The 21183-nt window shown below is 40.7% G+C and overlaps 1 protein-coding gene across 3 annotated transcripts in view; it reads right to left on the minus strand.

Annotated features, from left to right (window-relative positions):
- The window catches only part of SNX9 (sorting nexin 9), a 92049-nt gene that overhangs the window by 41449 nt on the left and 29417 nt on the right, over window positions 1-21183 (minus strand). For 2 of the 3 annotated variants that reach the window (XR_009521892.1, XM_060029714.1), the window contains exons 2-4: window positions 11854-11940; window positions 8705-8779; window positions 7360-7482 (exon numbers count right to left, since the gene is read on the minus strand). Coding sequence is in view for 2 of the 3 variants with exons in the window: in XM_060029714.1 (XP_059885697.1) it covers window positions 7360-7482; window positions 8705-8779; window positions 11854-11940 (285 nt within the window). In the remaining variant the exon portion in view is untranslated. Of the gene's footprint in view, window positions 1-7359; window positions 7483-8704; window positions 8780-11853; window positions 11941-12546; window positions 12777-21183 lie in introns of all 3 variants that reach the window. The other variant, XM_060029715.2, reaches the window with a different exon arrangement.

The following is a 21183-nucleotide window of genomic DNA, read 5'->3' on the forward strand; positions in this document are numbered from 1 at the left end:
ACAGATGCCTTTATTTATCTCTGTGCCCACTTGAACTAGTTCAGACTCCAAGGGTGATCTAGGTCTGAGAATTAATGAGAAAGATAACTTATATTTCATCAAGGTTGCTTTCTGTTTGGCGTTCTACCAAACCAGCCAACAAGAGTACAAAGAATACATAAAGGTTCAAAAGATACTGATGAGTAGGTAGAGCTCCCGCTGCCCACCTGGTTCCTGACAGAGGATGCCCAAAGTTCAATACAGGTCAACACGGACCATTCGGTTTGACAAGTCTACCAGGTAGAAGAGTTGCTAATCACGGGCTCACTACCTTGCGTATTATCATCTCAGGGGAAAGGCTCTGGAAGCCTCATTCGAGGGCCCACCTTATTACCACACAAGGAAATCCTCAGCCACATACATCTACACCCTATCGGTTATGTTGCTACGGCCGATTACACTGCCATTCCCTAATATACACGCTTGGAAGGAAAGAAGGAGGGAAGGAACTTCCAGAGTAAGACTTTGGCCAGGGATAAACAACAAAAATGAATGGAAAGTTACTGGTTTTGTGAAAGCTGAGGTTATGATGTTTTTGTTTGTTTTCTGAACCTTATCTGCATGACTGAGGCATAACTGTCTTTATCTGACATTTCTCATTCATGAAATGTTTAATAACCATGTGCCAATTGTGTTAGGAAGTGGGACTAGAAAGCAAATAATGGGATACCTCTATAAGCCGAGAACATTTCAATCAGTTTCTGACAAAGGTTTCTCGTTCTCAAAAAGGCCCACAGAAGGTATACAGTTGTCTTATGTGAAAAACCTAATTATTTCAGCTCAAAATACAGACAGAATTTGTAAAATTTCCTATTTTGTTATTTATAGATCTTTTGCTAAAAGCACATCATCTAATTCTACAGATGAACCTCTACTGATTTCAAAAAACCCCTTATAGAAATATAAAACTTGTACATTCTTTAAAAAATAAGGCTAGATCATAACAACAGATTAAATCAATTTGTAGCCAGTCACATCAATACTACTGACTGGAAATTACTTCCCAAAAAGCTTAAATGACTTAACAAATCCTTTATTAATTCACATTCTGAACCCACAGACGACAATTCCAGGTATTTATTTTTTTAATAGAGAAAACTAAAAGAATAAGATTTGCCTTAAAAAATGGAAAATATTTGTACTAGCTTCGGAATTTACTTATTTTTTTAGCACAAAGTTTTAAAATAGGTAGCTTTATGTGCCAAACAGGATAATGCTATAAGTAGCAGAAGACAATTTGATAGATCTGTCTAATAAAGGTCCACGTGAAATGGGCTTTTATAGACATTCCTCTGATGATGGGTTGGGCGTATAACAATGCCGACTGGCCCTTCACCAGGGCAGTTATAAGGTAAAAACAAAACAAACCCTTTGCTTTTGTCATTTGTTTCCTGTTAGATAAAATCAAATAGCAACAAAACATCCTAAAAAATAAATTTCGCCAGTGTGTATTTTTGAATGGGTCCCAGATGCACAAAGCAATCTTATGTAAGGCAAGGGTCTGGGATCAGGAAAGCATGGAAGGTTAACATCACCAGCCTAATTCAGTTTTGAAGAAAAATGTCAACAAATCCTGTATACAGATGTGCACAACCCTCCTTACAATGCCCTGTAACTGAGTAAAAGGGACTCCTGTGTGGCTGGGAGACAGGGTGGGGAAATGGAGAGAACCTTTGCAACAGGGGTTTTGTAAAGAGAAAGTCTCAGTAAGCAATTATGAGAAGTCCACAGCACTACAGACCTTATTTGAGATAATGAAATAATAAGCCTTTGTGAAGGTTTCTTTTGCTGATTTATTTTTAAATGGACTACAAAATGGCCTAAAAATGGACTTTTTTTTGAGAAATGCAAAAGCAAAATGTAGTTCCAACATAAAATTACTATTTCCTTCCTCATTCCTTAATAAATAAAAGTTCCTTCATAACAAATACCATCACACTGAAAATCTCTAATAATCAAAAAGATGTTATGTCCCTAAATACCCACTTAACTTTGATCATTTGTTTAATATCCAAACTGTTAAAAATAATTAAACCCCTACTAAGTACCACGTATTGTTCTAAACACTTCAGAACTTTTTTCCATTTACTCTTTCCAACAATTCTTTGAGGTCTTACAGATGAGGAAACTGAGGCACACAGAAGCTAAGAAGCTCACCGTGAGTCACACAGCAAGTATGAGATCTGGGAATAAAATCTAGGCAAGGTCTGGGATTAAAACCAAGCGTTTTCCTGCCCTTACACATCTAAAGGATGCAGGACACTCCTATCAATAACTATGGCTTGCAAAGGCACTCAGGGTTTTAAAGTGGAATGAAAAAGAGAGCATAGAAAAAAAGCAACCTTTCAGAGAAACAGAAATGGGAAAGTCAGGAAGAGAAACTAGATTTGTGGGGAAATAATGAGTGATTCTGTTCATGCAGAGTCTGAGATACAGAGGAGACAGGCGGATAGCGATGCTGAACAAGAAGCTGGAGACTGAGCAAACTGCAGAGAAAATTCAACATTGGAGAGATATTTCTAAGGGAATCTTCTGCACGGTTAGAGAGGGTAGAAGAAGGAGACAGGTTGGAACAAAAAAGGGTAAGTGGATTGAGATTGTTCCATGGAGAGGGAAAAGGTGAAAAAAGAAGGAAATATTTCTTAAATGTCTTCCGTGAGTCTGACACCACTTTATACCAGTGGCCTGGTCCTCCGATAGTTCAGGAAGCAGCCACAACTCTTACGAAGTGGAGCCAGACTGTCAACCCAGCTCTAACACCAAACATTACACCAGGCTTCCCACCGCACCAACCCACGTGGAGAGGGGGAAGGATGGGATGAGAAACCGTGAAACAGAAGAACAGAGATATAGCCAAGGGCAACTGGGATACAGTGTGATAAAGAAAGCAACAAGAATTTTAACAAAAGGAGAAGCAGTTTATTCCAAGTATGTACACCTTTCTAGTTTAAAAAGCATAGAAAAATAAATCCCTCAAGTCAAAAACCTTCAGATAAAACATCTAGGTTTATACAACTTTCAATTAATGTTTAAGCCCCATTGTTCTTTTAAAGGTACAAACAAAAACTTCCCATTAATTTCTCAAAAGTAAGTTCTGCAAAGAGGCAGTAATCTAAGAGTCTTAAAAAATCTACACTGAGAACCTTTTTATAATCAATGATATAATTTAAACACTAATAGCTGGGAGAAAACCCAAATGAGGACGGCTATTAACACGTTTGGTAATAATGTCTGAGATTCACTTCCACCAGCGGGTTAATTCATTCTAGCGGCACAGCTACTAACAGGAAATGCTCCTGAAACTGCAAAATATCAGATAAATGACTAATAATGAAACCAGTAATAACCACTAAAAACCATTCTTCTTTTCTAAAGGTACTGCAATAGCTGTCCTCATCCAACTTAAAATCTGTAATAGAAAAAGAAAACAAGAACCTGACTCATTTCTTGGATATCCTTCAATAATTTTTCTACACAATTTGCATCTGTGGTGTGTATATATTTAAACACAATAAAGATAACATTACACATAGTGATATGCCTTTTTAAAAGCCCATTCATCCATATCTGTATATCTGAAGCTACCCTCATTCTTCTAAAAGCAGCCCTGCTTCCCATGGTGTGGCTGTCCTGTAGTCTATCTGACCAGCCCCTACTGATGAGGCACACATTCTAGGCTTTGTTGTTACAAGAGTGCTGCAGGAAACCTCTTCTGCTGCCCAGATGGCTGTGTTCTGAGAGTAGAGCTGTAAGATCAACTCAGAGTGCTGGGTCAAAGAGCAGATGCACCTCAAATATTAATATATATTATCAACCTGGCCTCCAAAACGCTTCATCGATTTATCCTTTACCAGCTTCATACCAGAATGCCTATTTGAACACGCCTTTCTTCACACTAGGAGTGAAAACATTTTAATTCTCTGCTCATTTGATAGAAGAATTTCAAAATGAGCAGTTTCCTATGTTTATTGGCTCTTCGTATTTCTTTTCCAATGAAAAGTCTGTTCATATCCTTTGCCCTTTTCTTCTGAGTTGTTTACCTTTTTCCTACAGATTTACAAGAGTTCTTTGTATATTAACAGAATTAGCTGACATCTCTGGCATGTCAGAAATTTTTTTCCTAGTTGAACATTACTTTTTAAAAAAATTTTTATTTATTTATCTTTGGCCGTGTTGGGTCTTCGTTGCTGCACGCGGGCTTTCTCTAGTTGCGGCGAGCGGGGGCTACTCTTCGTTGCGGTGTACGGGCTTCTCATTGCGGTGGCTTCTCGTTGCAGAGCACAGGCTATAGGCGTGTGGGCTTCAGTAGTTGTGGCACGCGGGCTCAGTAGTTGTGGCTCGCGGGCTCTAGAGTGCAGGCTCAGTAGTTGTGGCGCACGGGCTTAGTTGCTCCGCGGCATGTGGGATCTTCCTGGACCAGGGCCCGAACCCGTGTCCCCTGCACTGGCAGGAGGATTCTTAACCACTGCGCCACCAGGGAAGCCCCTTGCTTTTTGACTTAAATATATCAATTCTTTCCTTAATGGCTGCAAGAAATTGTGCTGTGCTTAGAAAGACCTTCTATATTCCAAAGTTAATGAAAAAAAATGTTACCTATATTTTTTCCAAGTACTTAAAAAAATAAAACAGCTCTATCATTTTTCAAATTAAATTGTTCCAACACATTTAAAGAATAATGCATTATACTCCTTTGACATTTACAGTTCTCGTCTCTACCTCAGCCAAGTGGCTGGACTGTGTTTTACAGGTAAAGGGTTCCCGTACATACTAGAGAGGAAAGAAAGAGATCATAACGGGGGTTGGGATGATGCACCAACATTATTTACCTCTACACCAGTCACTGCACTTACCTCTGTGACTGCTCAGTAAGAAGCTAGAACCAGAAGGTAGCCCAAGCAACCTGAAATTAGGAGTTTTAAGAAAAAAAAAAGGAAGTGCTATTTTACATATTAAGTTATAAATAAATGTATGAACTAATTACTGTGAAATGCAGTATAGCTTAAAAATACAAAGTCAGTGAAGACTCAGACAAATTAAAAAATAACAGGCTCAAAATAAGTTATTCAAGAACATCTGCAGACGGATGTTACCTTTTAGAGAGATCTCTCTAAAAAGATACGGTTTAAAAGATACAACAGTCAGAAAGCTGGATAACCAGTAGCTGAATGTGAGGCTTTAACCTGCCTGTGCAGGAAGAAGGCCAAACTGAAAACAAGTGGTGCTGAGGAGACTCAAGGGATACTGACTAGAGAGTGTGCACAGCGTACAGAGCTGAAGGGGGGCCCTGCCTGCCTGACGGCAGAGAGGAGAGGCCTGGCTCCTCTGACACACTTATCTCCAAATAAAACTGTCCTCTGGGAACTAACACAACGCCAGACTAACTAGAAAGGCCCAAGAGGCGTATCCCTGGAACAAAAATAGTATTTTCTTACTGACATTCAGAAAATGAAATAACGGGCACACCTGACAGCCACATTTTTAAAAGCTGCCAATTAATAATGGTATTTATAGAACGTACCACAGTTTTGGCCCATTTAAGTTGTTCTCACATCCCGGATAACTGAGAGCATAGACGGCTGCTGAAAGTATTTTTATTCAAATGTTTTAATTAATTCATTATGGTCATGCTTTCTGTATTTTGTTACTCCTTGTTTTGCTTCATTTTTTTCTTTGCTTTCAAAGGATCTGATTAGATTTATTGTCAGATTGGATTAGTAAAACCTAACCTCAAAAAAAAGTCAGTTATATTTTCTTCAAGATAACCTGGAAGAAAAAAATTACACTTACGCTGATCAGTTTATATTGTTACATTTAAATACTGAGGAGTCTTCTTCGTAACATAAAATTTGAGCCTGATTTTGAATTTGTGTTTATGAGCTAAAGTACTTCAGTCTACCTTGAGATATTTGAAACAGGTCCCCGAATTAAAATAAGATGAATATTCCCATCTTTTGTTTCCTTCACTTATTCTATGATCATCTCACTATAATTCCATTGAAATGTCATTTTTACTTAATGCAAACCCTTTCACTGATGTTTTTGTAAAACTCAGTGACTCTCAGCTGGGTTGACTTTGCCCATTTGGCAACAACTGGAGACAATTTTGGTGACTGGAACCGGGGTTGGGGCAGCGGTGGGGGGAGGCAAGGAGAGCGGTGAGTGCAGGCCGGAGACGCAGCTAGTCATCACAGGGAGGGAGCATCAGGCCCCAAACGTTAACAGCTCCCAGGCTAAGAATCCCTGGTAAAACGCCAAGTAAGGGTTAGCTACTATTTCTTCACCCTTTATCATAATGGGGGTTGGGATGATGCAGCCACATTATCTACCTCTACCCCAGTCACTGACCAATATCCTTACGTATTACAGATTAACAAAATATGGGAGAATGCTCAACTCTGGTGATAACCTCGCCTCTGAATTTTAAATATCCGAGCCAGACAATGTGTAATTTAGGATGTCCACAAAAGCTATTTAAAAATGTATAAAATCTGCAGTTAACATATGGTAACAGTACTTTGAAAAACTCTCTTAAAAGGTTAAGATATAAATATGCTGTAAGCAAATAATCATAAGTGATATGATTATTAGGCTTTACCTAATTTAAAGCCTTTTATGTAGTTAAAAATGTCAAGAAGTAACATCTCCTAAAGGCCATTCATTTCTAAAGATGTAGGAGGCAGTAACACTTCCATATCCACCTTCTCAATTTTCTTACAGACACTGGCTCTGGATAATCATTGAGCAATAACCGAACCAGGCAGAGTCACCTGAACTGGTCAAATTCCTTAAAACTACTGTGAACTTGCAGCATAGTTTTCTCAAATTATCCCATTCTTCTAAGTTTTCTAGAAGCAGCACCATAACGGTACCAACTGCTGGATCTACAGCCACTTGTACATGCACTGCATCTGCAAGAGGGGGCTCGAGCTGAGAGTGCAAGTAACGTGCCAAGGTCACAGAAATCAGGCCCTGTTCCAGCCAGACCTTTGACCCTGACCGCTGCGCCTCAGCAGAGGACCCTTTTCCTTCCTCGCCCTCAAGTGAGAGGATATTCGCAATCTATGGGGTCTGTATGCATACCATGCCAGACTTTTACAAGCAACTCTCAATGAACACCCCCGCCTTCTAGTTAATCATCAACTCTAAAAACAGTCTTTGTTAAAACCCAGCAAGAAATGCCACACAAATAACACGTCAACAGCTACTCTGTTTACGCTTTCAAGGAACGGCAATAGCTACAATGCAGCACAAGCTTTCACAAACGTGCTTTGCGCTCAGTAAAGCCAGTCGCATCCAGCAGGATGACGGGGTAAGAGTTACCTGGTTGTTACTGGCAGCTGATGAGCTGGCTTGAGCTGTACTTGCTGAGAGGGAATCGAGGAAGGCTTGGTCGGCCACTGAATTTCCACAAGAAAACTGATCTTTTCCATCACTGGGCAAAATCTGAACATGAGAAAGAACCACAGTTATCTTCACAGATGAGAGTTATTTCAGAGTTAGAGCCCCTGAGGGCAAGCAAGAACTGTCAACTAATATGGAAAAGGGATTTCTATTCTTAAAGGGTTAGCAAGCCCAAGAAGATGTCATAATTCCTTTCTGTCATTATGCAGAATTCTAGAAATGCAACTTATGCCAGTATCAACTTAAATTCTCCCATTTTCCTCATTCTTGTTAATTTTTAGGATCCTGAATGCACAGTGCACAGAGGTCAAACACGACATAAACATGAGACACGTGGACTGGGTTCAGGGGCCTGGGAACCCTCTGAAACTGTCTGGAAAAGGTGGGGTGTCTGAGATTTCATCAGATTCTCCGGAGTGTTCAAAACTCCCCCAGCCAACTCTCAGTCAGGAGCAACAGACAGCCTTCCCATTCTGCAGGCAGTGCCCAGCACACATCCTCCCAGGGCACTATTTCTCTCTACTAGAGGGGAGCTCAAGGCAACTTTGTTCTTCATCTCACTCCAATTTTACTCACAGGGCACCAGACAGCCTTAGTTTCTTTCTATCACCCAGGATGAGAGGCAAGCTCACCATGTACCCAGGACTCAGCTCAGTGACCTCTGGACAACCAGCAGGGGGTGCCAGGAGGCTGACTCAGAGAGGGTTTGTCAGCTGAGTGGGTGTGTCCCAGGCAGGGAGGGCTCATTCAGGGGCTGTGCACTATCCTTGGCATCTATCACAACAGAGCTTAAACCAGGCAATAGCTCACAGCAGCCCATCCAAGGCCCTTCGTCCTTGGGAGTGGGAGAAGGAACTGAGAGAGATGTCCTAAATTAGCACAGGGAGAGGAAAGCTACTTCAAACAGTCTGCTACTTAAACTTTGTGAATCAATTCTACAGTAAACAGTATTGTAGGCAGCAGCTGCTACACGATATTAGCAAAGGGAAAAATAGAGACTTTTATTCAGAATAATTAAAAGTCGCTATCCTTGGAAGGAACTTAATCTAAATATCTGAAGTCACTCTTTGGAGCCTAAGTCTATAGGTAATATTTCTTCTTGGTTCTACTTCAATGTATTTTCTACATTTTATATAATCAGCATGTATTACTCTTACAATGGAATTTTTTCATTATCTTCCAGTCCTGTCCTTTAAGTTGATAATTCATAAAAAGATATATGACAACGACCAGATTTAATTAATAAATGACAGTAAGCTCTTACCTCAACGTAGTCTGTGGGAACAAGCCCTCGTTCTCCTTTGCTGTTTCTTCCTTCCAGCCATCCTCCACCAACATCCTCAAAAAGGTTAAAAAAAAAAAAAAAGATTATAGTTGGAATTTCCTGCAGTTTCTTTTTTTTTTTTTTGGGCCTCTCACTGTTGCGGCCTCTCCCATTGCGAGCGCAGGCTCTGGACGCGCAGGCTCAGCGGCCATGGCTCACGGGCCCAGCCGCTCCGCGGCACGTGGGATCTTCCCGGACCGGGGCACGAACCCATGTCTCCTGCATCGGCAGGCGGACTCTCAACCACTGTGCCACCAGGGAAGCCCTCCTGCAGATATTTTGCTCTGGGAATTGTTATACATAAAAAAGTAGGGACTTCCCTGGTGGCGCAGTGGTTAGGAATCCGCCTGCCAATGTAGGGGACATGGGTTCGAGCCCTGGCCCGGGGGGATCCCACATGCCGCGGAGCAACTAGGCCCATGCGCCACAGCTACTGAGCCTGCGCCATAGAGCCCATGTGCCACAACTACTGAAGCCCATGCGACTGGAGTCCGTGCTCCAAAACAAGAGAGGCCAGCACAATGAGAAGCCTGCACACCCCAGTGAGGAGTGGCCCCCGCTCGCTGCAACTAGAGGGGGCCCACATGCAGCAACAAAGACCCAACGCAGCCAAAAATAAATAAATTTATTTTTTTAAAAAAAGTAATTAATATTAACCTTTTCATTCCTGCAGAGCTAACGTTGTTCAAATTTTTAAATTCTTAAGCCTTCTCTTTACATCAGAAAATGATATAATCTAAAAAGAAAACTCAAACTTCAACAACCGATCAAAAATTGAAAAACAGTCTATTAATAGAATGCCATCATTTTGTAGTTCCTTTCTATGTACTGGTCTGTGGTAGATCACAAAAATGGTTTGCAGCTCTGACTGTCGAGAGGTAGAAAGCAAAGGGGTAGAGGTAGAATGCACACCCCTACTTCTAGAATCTGGGCTGTCCTTTGTGACCTCTTTGGCCAACAGAATGAGGTGGAGATAATACGGGGTGAGTTCAGAGCTGGCATCTAGAAGCTTTGTACACTTCAGCTCGCTCTTCTTTCCCAAAGAGCTACTATGAGGATAAATTTGAGTTGCCAGATGATGACAGAGACAAGGCCCAATCTCCCCGTTGCCAGCTAACCCCCAGCAGGAGAAATGCCAAACAGATGAGGCCATGTTGGAGTACTCTGCCCCCGCCCTGCACTGGGTGACTGCAGACCCACGGGCGAGCCCAGGTGAGGAGAACCACCCGCTGACTTGTGGATTCCCGAGCAACAGCCATCGATTATCTGTTTAAGCCGCTAAGCTCTGGGATTGCCTGTTGTTTAGGAAAACTAACTGGTCCATACTCCCTTAGCTCTCCTGGATAAGTAATATTAATAAACTAAATATCAGTAATAACATACTCTATAACAGGATTCCCAGTTTTCAACGTTACTTCAGCAAAGTCCTACTTTTTCCTCTTAAAATAGTAAGGGTTATCTCAAATTCATGAATCATACCCTAATTAGTTAATACCTACCTGAATCTAGATGACATATTCTTTTTAAAAGTCATTTTAAGCCACAACTTTGTCCATTTCTTGACCACAACAGCAACTTAAATACTATTTTACCAAGAAATGAAGCATGCTTCTTCATTTAAAAAAAAAAATCAATAGTAGATAAAAGAATCTTTAATCTCTTCTATGATTAAAAATAGAACCTATTTACTTATATATACCTGGCATATTATATAAAACTACATATACTTTTTATAACCAGTAATTTTTTTTTTAATCTAAAACATACAAAATAGGTCTAAAAAAATACTATCGACATTAAGAAACCGCCATCCTCTTGGTCATTCCTTATTCTCCTTCCTTGGTCTCTGTGCTGCCATAGTCCCCACTCCCTCCCACCTGGTGGAACAGGTGCATCTCTTCCTTCCTCTTCCAGAGTCTCCTTGGCCTTCCTGGTACCTTTCTTGACATGCTTGCTCAAAGATGTCCAGGGAGCCAGCCTATCTCCAGCCCTCAGCTCTAGCTCTGCAATTCTATTTCTAAACTGATGCAAAGCTATAGGACAGGGTTGATTATTTATTAGTCTTTAAACTCAACATTTAAAAAATAAGCTCTTCTTCCTGACTTACGTACTTTAATAAATTCATTTGCACCATTCTCTTGGGTGTGAAGGCCAAAAACCTCAGGGGGATCCCCGACTATTTCTCACCAATAGTATCTAATGAGGCACCAAGTCCTCCTGGTCTGACTCTCCAGAGCCTCCTGCATCCATCTTCTTTCTACTCCTATCGCTACTACCCAAGGTCATGATCCTAGGCTCCAGCCACACCAATTCATTCAATACACCTCCGCTAGATTAACTTCCTTGAAGTGCAGGTCTCATCATGTCACCTCCCTACAACAATATCAACAATAAAACCAAGCAAAACCCTTAAGTGAATCCACTGCTTCCCAAATGAAATCCAAGGCTGTAGCCTGGCTTCAGGTCCTGTCTGGTTTGGCTCTAAGAGCCTGTTTTCTCAGCCCATCTCCCACTGGCGTATATATACCTATATTCCTGGGACGCTTGTTTACTTGCAGTGACCCCTGCAGAGAAGAAAAAGCAGGGCTTACAGGCCAGTGGATGTGGTTTTGAATCCCGTTTTGCCACTTACAAGCAGAAGGGTCTTGGTCGAGTTACTTAACCTCTCTAAGGCTCATTACCCTCATTTGTAAAAAGAGATTAAAAATACCTACCTCACACAGTTCACAGAGAAAATACATCAAAAAATATATGCATAGTACTTAGCCAAACACTTGGCTCACAGGCCATGAATAAATGGTAGCTGAGGCTGCTAACCAACACTGGTCACTTTCTGATCCCTATACCTGTGTCCAGCTGGGATCTGTCCCGGATGTCGCTCCAGTTCTGCCTGATGGAGCCCCATCCAGCTTTTTTTAGGGGGTCTTAATTGTTCTCAGTGTTTATGTAATAGATTATTACTTCAATATCAATACTTCACAAGCAACAGGAAAGAAATTCATGTGGGTCTGAATGATCAACCTGTTAAAAAAATAAAATCTTAAAAATAAGTCCTTAAGGGACCGATTTAAACCTAACAGTTCTCTTACCGGATTTGTAATTGTGATGATTTCTCCTTCATTAACTGTCAGTTCATTATTTCCAGGTTCAGCAGCAAAATCATACATAACCCGAGCCTATTGGAAGTAGAGAAGAAAAGAGGAAGTTACAAATGTAAACGTAACAGTCAAAAAAGAACCACCTATACCGTTCACTTTGTAAGTGTGCTGGTGTGAACAACACATCATGACCGTGACTGCAGTTGTTTTGCAAGAAAGGAAGACATGGTACCAAAATGATTCATCAGCCCTATCTGTGAGGAAGAATGAAACCAATGGTGAGAGCCCTGCTCTGCTCTGGAAACAGGGAAGGTTTCTGGTAGCTGCCCACACTGCATTTAGACATCGGCCCCCAAAGTACTGAAAATAAACCCATTTCATCAAGGGGAAAAGAGCATGGCCTTTCTTTTAGGAGGTAAGAAGTAGAAATACAGATACTGTTCATTCTGGGAACACGCAATCTCAGGGCCTGAGGGATCTCCACGGACACATAAATATGTACCCACATCAGATTCATCATCTTCAGATTAATCCCTTGCTATGAAAACTCTCACTGTTCTTTATCTAGGATAAATTTTGAGAGTGCAGCATCCCTGGCCAGCTAAACGCAGAAATGTAAGATGTGGGCAGCAAGATACATCCATACTCTTCTACCAGAATACTTCCTACTATACGACGACTTACCTAGGGCTCTGGTATAGTGGTCGGGTAACCTGAGCAGCTGTGATTTTCACACTTCTCCTTGCAATGGAATCTGAATTTCATAGAAAACAGACTAAAGGGAAGCTGTTCTGGTTGATGTGAGGTGGGGTTGCCCTTTCAGGGTCTTCCTGAAGCGGATCCTTGAGGCACCAACCCAGAGATGTGGGTTCCTTGGAATAACTGCCAGGCACGTATTCCAAGAGAGACAACCACTGTTGTAAAAATACAAATACTTTACATATACTTTTATGATATATAATAAATATATTACATATATTTAATCCATTTCAAATTCTAAATAACTGTCTTTCATGGACTATCTTATAGAAGCAAGTCCACCTTATAAATTGGAGGCCACATGAACCTAGCTAACATGGTTTGTTTTAAAAGTAATTGTCCTATGAGGCAAAATGAAGTCTGCCTACAGGGCTAGACAAACTAGTCTAATGGAACTGCATTCCTTTAACAAGTATTTGCTGCACACCAACCATATGGCAAGAACTGTGCTGGCCCTTTTGCTGGCCAGGGCTCTTTCTCCACACCTGCTTAATGAGTCTGAAATCCTTATAACAGGAATCAAGGATTCACCTCCTGTGATAAAAGATTAGGGGGAAAAAATCCCCAATACTAATTTATTTTGAAATACATCAAAAATAATAAGATGAACTGATGGAGGAATATGTGATAAAGCAGGTACAGTAAGTAAAATGTTATTTATAGAATCTACAAGATAGTGGATTTACAGTGCCCAATGGAAAATGAGTTCAACTTTTCTACATGCTTGAAATTTTTCATAATAAAATGTTGGAAGGAAACAAATGGTAGTGTACAGTCTGTCAGTCAAGAAATAGCATCAGGGATTCCGTGGTGGCGCAGTGGTTGAGAGTCCGCCTGCTGATGCAGGGGACACGGGTTCGTGCCCCGGTCTGGGAAGATCCCACATGCCGCGGAGCGGCTGGGCCCGTGAGCCATGGCTGCTGAGCCTGCGCGTCCGGAGCCTGTGCTCCGCAACGGGAGAGGCCACAACAGTGAGAGGCCCGCGTACCGCAAAAAAACAAAGAAAGAAAGAAATAGCATTAGATCCTTTACTGCTATAGGCTGGGAGGCTGGGAAGGGGGACTGAAAGCCAGGCTCAGGGACAGTGAGAATTCTGGAAGCATTCCAGTTTTCCTTAGGTCACTACAAAGGACAACGACACCAAGCCGAGGTATGTTCATCACACAGCTGCAAAAGTAGCTAAGAGTTCTGCTTGCCACGTTGGGGACTATTTTTTTAAAACATGCCACACCCACCTCAATCCCTCGTGCAATGAGGGCAGATAGGAGATAAACGCCTGAGGAGGGAGACAGGGGTCCCCAGGCCAGGACTCACCCCCCTGGACAGCGAGCTTCCCGGGGAGGGGCGGGGCCTGGCAAGCTGAGGAGAGCCAGATGAGGAACCCGCTTTTTGTTCCTGTTCCTTAAGAATCCTGGTTAACAACTTTTTTGATCGGGTTAAACCCAACTAACCCGCAGATAGAGAAAACTAAAGCCTCTTTTTACTAAAGTTACAACTTGGTGAAACAGAATGTGAAACAAGCCAAAAATTAAAAAATGGAAACTCCCTTACACATTTAAGTATTACTGAACATTTACCCGTGGAAAATGTCTATAAACACTATAGGTTTATTTAACACGTTGGTTTAGGACTTTTTTTTTTAACCTAGAGATGCTTCTTAAGAATTATAACTGAGACTAACTTTGGAGAACAAAAAGATTTAAGGGCTTCCCTGGCGGCGCAGTGGTTGACAGTCCGCCTGCCGATGCAGGGGACACGGGTTTGTGTCCCGGTCTGGGAAGATCCCACATGCCCCGGAGGGGCTGGGCCTGTGAGCCATGGCCGCTGAGCCTGCGCGTCCGGAGCCTGTGCTCCGCAACGGGAGAGGCCACAGCAGTGAGAGGCCCGCGTACCGGGGGAAAAAAAAAAAAAAAAAAAAAAGCACGTCCCCAAATGAGCGTGAATGTCAACAGGAAGGAAAAAAAAAGGCCATTCAGCCTATAAGAGTAACTCTTCTTACAAAGTTTAGGCCAGACTGGAAACCTCCGGCACCCTCCTATTATCCACTCCTTCTCTCTCCTGTCCCTCCTTGGCTTCCAGGTTTCCTCACCTTCCTGCCTTCACCGCCACTACAGGACCCACACAGATAAAGATGCTGACCTCGACCTCAACTGCCAATCTGCCCAACTATTTTCTGATGTGGTCTTTGAAAGAAAAGGTCATTTTTCTACACCGCCTTTTCCAATGTTAGCTGTACATTAAAAAATGACTCCAAGTATATTCAAGAGCTAAATTTCCACACAGTAGATAACTTCATACCGTATACTGAATACATACCGTCAACCACAATTAATCTCTTCAAACAGTGATTTCAAAAAGTATTACAGAGGAAGCGAATGGCTGGTAGATAGCAATCCTATATATAAGTTATTTTATCTAGATATAGTAAGATAAACAGTGGATTCACAGCTTTAATCTAAGTGTTCCAGGCGCTAAGCGTTCCAGAATTCTAAGTATGCCACACACACCTGTCTGATGTGTGCAGAACCCATCATCCTGAACATACCTCATTCTTTCGGACCCATGCTTTAAACATCTGTTACTTTGCTCCACATCCCTTCCTTTTGGAAACTTCCTGCCTGGCTCCAAATGACTGGTGAGCATATAAGCCAAACAGGGAAAATCAGAATGCGACAGGGATGCTGGGAGAGTGGGTCTTTTTCTCTGAAAATGTTGCCGGCGGCTACAAGTCTGAAGAATGAAGTGGGGGGGAATGCAGAATGGAATGAGGAAGAGAAGCAGTATCCTGATGAGAGCACCTGAAGGACAAGCCCAAAGCCATTTCTCCCCTTGTGGACGGTTCACTCACAGTAACGAGTGCATCTCCTTTTGTGCTTATGTGTTCAGACTGTCAGTTGCAATCTAGAGAGTCCAAGTTGATACAAACCAATAATCCCAAACCAAAGAATTTTTTAAGAAAACATCCTAAATAAAAAAACACTGTACATAAGTTCATTGCTGTATTTCCTATTTTGCAGAATAAAACCTAAAATGTACAATAATAGAGAATTAAACAGTTCCAAATAGCAAAAAAACTGGCAGCAAAAAAATTTCATATGGGGGTTAGAAGACAAGCTCCCATTCTTACACATCTGCTTCTTTCACATAAATCACAATTAAATCTTGGGAAAAAGCAGTAAACCTTCAGCGATGCAGCTCTCCCATCTTTAAAGCAGAGACACTCAATCAAAAAAATGAGTAAAATATGTAAACCTTCAGAAATTCGGGGACTGAAGGATCCCTTATTAATCTGACACCCTTGAGAACTGAAGTTTTGCATGTAGGTGATATTTCTATAAAATTAATTTATCTTTTTAAATGGCAAGCTTGTTTTACTTAAAGATACTCTTGACACTTTATATAAAATTTACATATTTAATGACTTCCTATACCTTGTCTCTACCTAATCCACAAGATCATCAGAAGAAACAGAACTCACTCTAACAGACCCTGAGAGCATTATTATACCACTGATGTATGTAGATGTATTTGTCTTTTTTATAAGTGGTTAAGGCGTAAATGCTCTTCAGTTTCTATCAATCTGTGATTTCAACAGCCGTTGCTAAATCCTGGCCTGTGCTTGTTCCCTTGTTATTTTGAATCAAATAAAGAATCTTAAATTATCCCCGTAAAATTTCATCTTGTTAGATTCAGCCCATTGCTCCAACCTATTAAGAGTTTTCTGAATTCCTAAACCACCATCCAATTATCCCTTATCCTTTTCTGCTGAGACATTAGAAAGCCTGATAAGCATGCTTTCCATAGTTTTACCTGTGCCATCAGTAAACTGTTAAAATATGGCACGGCTGAGGTCCAAGACAGCCGCACATGATAAAAAAGCTCTTTCCAAGGAGACATGGATCAATTAATTATGTTTTGGGCATGTTGCTCTTAAAATTTCCAAGTAAGGAAATAAACTTGGTTTGTTTCCTTAAATGTTTACAAGCAATGTGCTTGATAAACTATTCAGGATTAGAGTGAAGATGATTGAGTTCTACGAAGGTTTTATTTTAACAGTTGTTCTAGTAAACGATCTTTTCCCAGTAGAAGAATTTTCTAAGAAAGAACTGGTAGCACCCATCGAGAATGGCTGAAAATTAATTTTCTTATGTAAAAATTTCAAGAATAAACTACCAGTAAAATCGATATGTTCTTTTAAAAATGTTTTTCCTAAAATGGGTTTGTATCTGTCATCCTGAAATATGATGCACTTAGAGGAATGTTCTAACTGGTCAACCAGACAAGTAGCTTGAGAAACTTCCAAGGCAAACAGAAATGTAAACAGAAATTCATTGAGTGTAGGAATATATTTCCAAGAAACATTTAGAATAATCTTAAATCTGTGTGTAACAAAGGGCAATTATACAATCGCAAGGGGGAAGAAATCCTGAATACTTACAATAAACCAATCAAATTGTACCATCCACTTCCATGTTACTCCTCCCAGCCTCTATTCCACTCATGCACAACGATTCTGGGAATACTTGGACCAAGGGAATCCTCCGAACTGAGGCCATGTTGTAATCGAGCAGCTGGAGGTTGGGATGATTTTAAGAAACTTTCTACCCAAACTCACCCAGATCAAAGCTTCTTTATGTGTTTTATAGAAGAATAATCAGAAGAAAGCATTAGTTATTTGATGTGGTGGCATCAAACTGGCCATATCACACATACCATCACTTTCACCAAAAATCACTAAATATATAAAACATGAACTACAGAAGAATCTTTGCAATTCCTATCGCAAAGTTTTAATCTTAAAAAGCATCTAGAACTCAAGAAAAAGCTCAGCAACCCATCAGAAAAAATGGGCAGAGGAATACACAGCTCATAGAAAAATATAAATGGCCCTTACACCATTTATGTGTGAAAAAAATGCTCAATTCCACACATAAAGGAAGACAAATTAATTTGGTAGATGCAGCCACAGTTCCCTCCACTGGGGACTGTACCATTTAAACCTCTGCCAGCAATATATATGAATGTAATGGTTCTCCGCAGTCTCACAAACAGAATCAATTACCCAACTTTTGCATTTCTGCTCATCTTATAAGTGAGAAATTCTACTTCAACAGAGTTTTCAAGATACATTTACCCTTAGATCCAGAAGTCGCATTTTGCGAATCCATTCTCTAGCTGCACCTGTGCACGTGTGTACAAGGTTATTATTTAGTGCAATGCAAAAGCAAGGATGATCCTGAAGGACAGTTAATAAATGAAATAAATGAAAAAGGAATAATAGAATTAGAACATTGTTTTTCAATCCTTAATAATTTAATGCATCTAAGCACAGTGCATCCAAAAGACAACCAGACACTACTTGCCTTCTGATGGAATACAATGCCAGTCACATACTTGAAAAAAGAATTCGAATCTTATTGACCCTCTAGATCCTAGTACCAATTTACAAGACATACAAAGGAATATATTACACTCTGCAATGAGGATGCAGTAAGAAAATCCAGACGTAGGAAATCACAGAACCCATTTTCTCTAACAAACAAATCTCAAAGACAAAAACAAGCCCAGGTATGGGGGCAAAGAGGAAGGGAAGTGAGGGAACTTATAAATTGAGAGGCTTAGACAATTGATTATGACTGCTATATATACCTCATTTGGATTCTTATTTTTTTAAATCTATTTCTCTTCATCGTACTCGTTTTTTCATTTTTAAAATTGCAATACAGTTGATTTACAATGTTTCAGGTGTACAGCAAAGTGATTCAGTTATATAGAGAGATTCTTTTTCATATTATTTTCCATTATAGGTTATTACAAGATATTAAATATAGTTCCTTATGTTATACAGTGGGTCCTGTTGTTTATTTTATATGCGGTGTTGTGTATCTGTTGATCCTAAATTCCTAGTTTGTCCCTCCCCACCTTATTTGGATTCTAAGTCCAACAAAATGCAAAAAAGACGATAATATTTGAGACAATTGAAAATTTGAACACTTAAGGGCTCTGAGATATTTTAAAGTAGTCAATTTTCAAGTATCAAAATAGTATTGTGGTTATATTTTTAAAGGACTTCCCATCTTTAGAGATACCCATTAAAATATTTACAGATGGAGTGATAAAGTATCTGGCATTTCTTCAAACGTAATGCAAGAGCAAAGGAAGCTGATGGGGTCTAGACAAAACCAGGTGAGTCAACAGTTGCCAAAGCTGGGGGATGGGTACAGAGGCTTCATTATACTATTCTACTTTTGAGTATGTTTGACTTTCTCCATAATAAAAAGGATTTTAAGGAAACTATAAAAAGAACCAAAGGAAATCTTAAGTGAGTTTTTAAAATAATCTTGCAGTGGAGGAGGACTTTAAGTACAGAACAAAATCCTGAAGTCCTTAAAAGAGAGAGATGGAGAAACTCCTCTTCTCCCAAAATAACACATACCTGCCTTGCCCGGCAAGAGCCATTGTGAACAAGATAAAAAACAAATGACAAACCAGGAAAAATATTTACAGTTTTTATCACAGACTAAAGGTTGGTTCTCCTACTCTATGAAGGGTAACTACAAATCAGTGAGAAATAAAAGGCTCTTAAAAATGTAAAACCTCTCTTATAAAACAAATATTTCCCATCTATCAATTGGCAAAAAACCAAAACTCTGATCTCAACACTGCGTGGGTGAGGGTGCAGGTGCAGGGAAACAGGAATTCTTACGTAGTGCTGATGGCAGTGAGAGGCAGCCTGGTAACGCCTATCAAAATCACAAACATGCAAACTCTCTTCCTCAGAGACTCTACCTCCAGGAATTCCTCCTCTAGAAACACCCATTTGCAAAAGGTTATTCACTGCAGCACTGTTTACAAGAGCAAAGGACCAGGCCCAGCCTGAAAGGTAGGGACTGGTTAGTCAAGTAGGGCACCTCCATGGAATGGAATACCATGTACTCCAACAAAAAAGAAGGGTTTGCTTATTTTTCACATGTGGAATCATCTCTAATGTACATATATTAAGTGAGAAAATAAAGCAAGGTATAACCATTGTGTTAAAAAAAAAAAAGGAAGAAAATGTACCTGCTTGTGTATGTATAGGATATCTCTGTAAGGATATAGAAGAAATTGATCACACTGCCTCTGAGAAGACAGCCGGCTGAGGGAAGGGAGGAACAGGAGAGGAATTTTCAGTGTTACCCTTTTCATATCAATACCTTTTTAAGTGTGTGTGTTTTCTTAACATGAACTTATTGTTTAGTCAAAAAATAATTAAAAGCACTGCCTTGTATCTTTACCCAGGAAGCTCATAATCTTGTTGAAAATACCACACTCTATTTGAGAATGTTTCCCCAGTTACAACAGAACACAAAATGCTCCAGAGTTTAACTCAAAAAAAGGCAATTCGAGGGCTCCCCTGGTGGCGCAGTGGTTGAGAGTCCGCCTGCCAATGCAGGGGACACGGGTTCGTGCCCCGGTCTGGGAGGATCCCACATGCCGTGGAGCGGCTGGGCCCGTGAGCCATGGCCGCTGGGCCTGCGCATCCGGAGCCTGTGCTCCGCAACGGGAGAGGCCACAACAGTGAGAGGCCCGCGTACCACAAAAAAAAAAAAAAAAAAAAAAAGGCAATCCGAATCTGTATTAAAATCTACACATTTCTGGAGTTCTCATTCTGAGTACTGTTATTTCACTATATATAGATACACACTCACACCCACTCACAGGCACTTTAACAACAATAAAAAAATATAATGAAGTTAAAAAAGGAAAAGTCAGAAAATATTCCTCTTCTCCCCAAAGAGCACAAGTGCTAATAGATTTGAAAGTATCCTTCAAAATGTTCTGCATTTGACATGTGCATTTGCGCACACACACACACACACAACCCATCAGAACCACAGTACACGTAAGCCTCTATAGTACACGTAAGCCTCTATATTTCACGTTCACCTCTACATTTCATGTTTTATTCAATCTTAGGATTCTTCATATCAGCACATCTACCTTGTTCTTTTTTTTTGTTTTAATTTATTCTTTGGCTGCATTGGGTCTTCGTTGCTGCGCGTGGGCTTTCTCTAGTTGCGGCAAGCGGGGGCTACTCTTTGTTGCAGTGCACAGGCTTCTCATTGTGATGACTTGTTGCGGAGCACGGGCTCTAGGCGCATGGGCTTCAGCAGTTGTGGCACGAGGGCTCAGCAGTTGTGGCTCACGGGCTCTAGAGTGCAGGCTCAGTACTTGTGGCACGCGGGCTTAGCTGCTCCACGGCATGTGGGATCTTCCCGAACTAGGGATCGAACCCGTGTCCCCTGCACTGGCAGGTGGATTCTTAACCACTGCGCCACCAAGGAAGTCCCCTACCTTGTTCTTTATCACAGCTGCAAGGTTACCAATCTACTACTCAACCTCCAGGGCAAAGCACAGGAAAACCTACTTAGCTGTGGTTAAGAAAATAACCTCACCCCCACTCCAAATTAAAATAGCTTTTCCTGTTTTTCCTGATTTCCTGATTATAAAATGACATGTGCATTGTAGAAAAAAAGGTAAAAGTTTAACAGCAAACAGTACCTCAAATCCCAAACCTCA

The sequence above is a fragment of the Delphinus delphis genome, chromosome 14 (genome assembly GCF_949987515.2).
Source record: "Delphinus delphis chromosome 14, mDelDel1.2, whole genome shotgun sequence".
Lineage (NCBI taxonomy): Eukaryota > Metazoa > Chordata > Mammalia > Artiodactyla > Delphinidae > Delphinus > Delphinus delphis.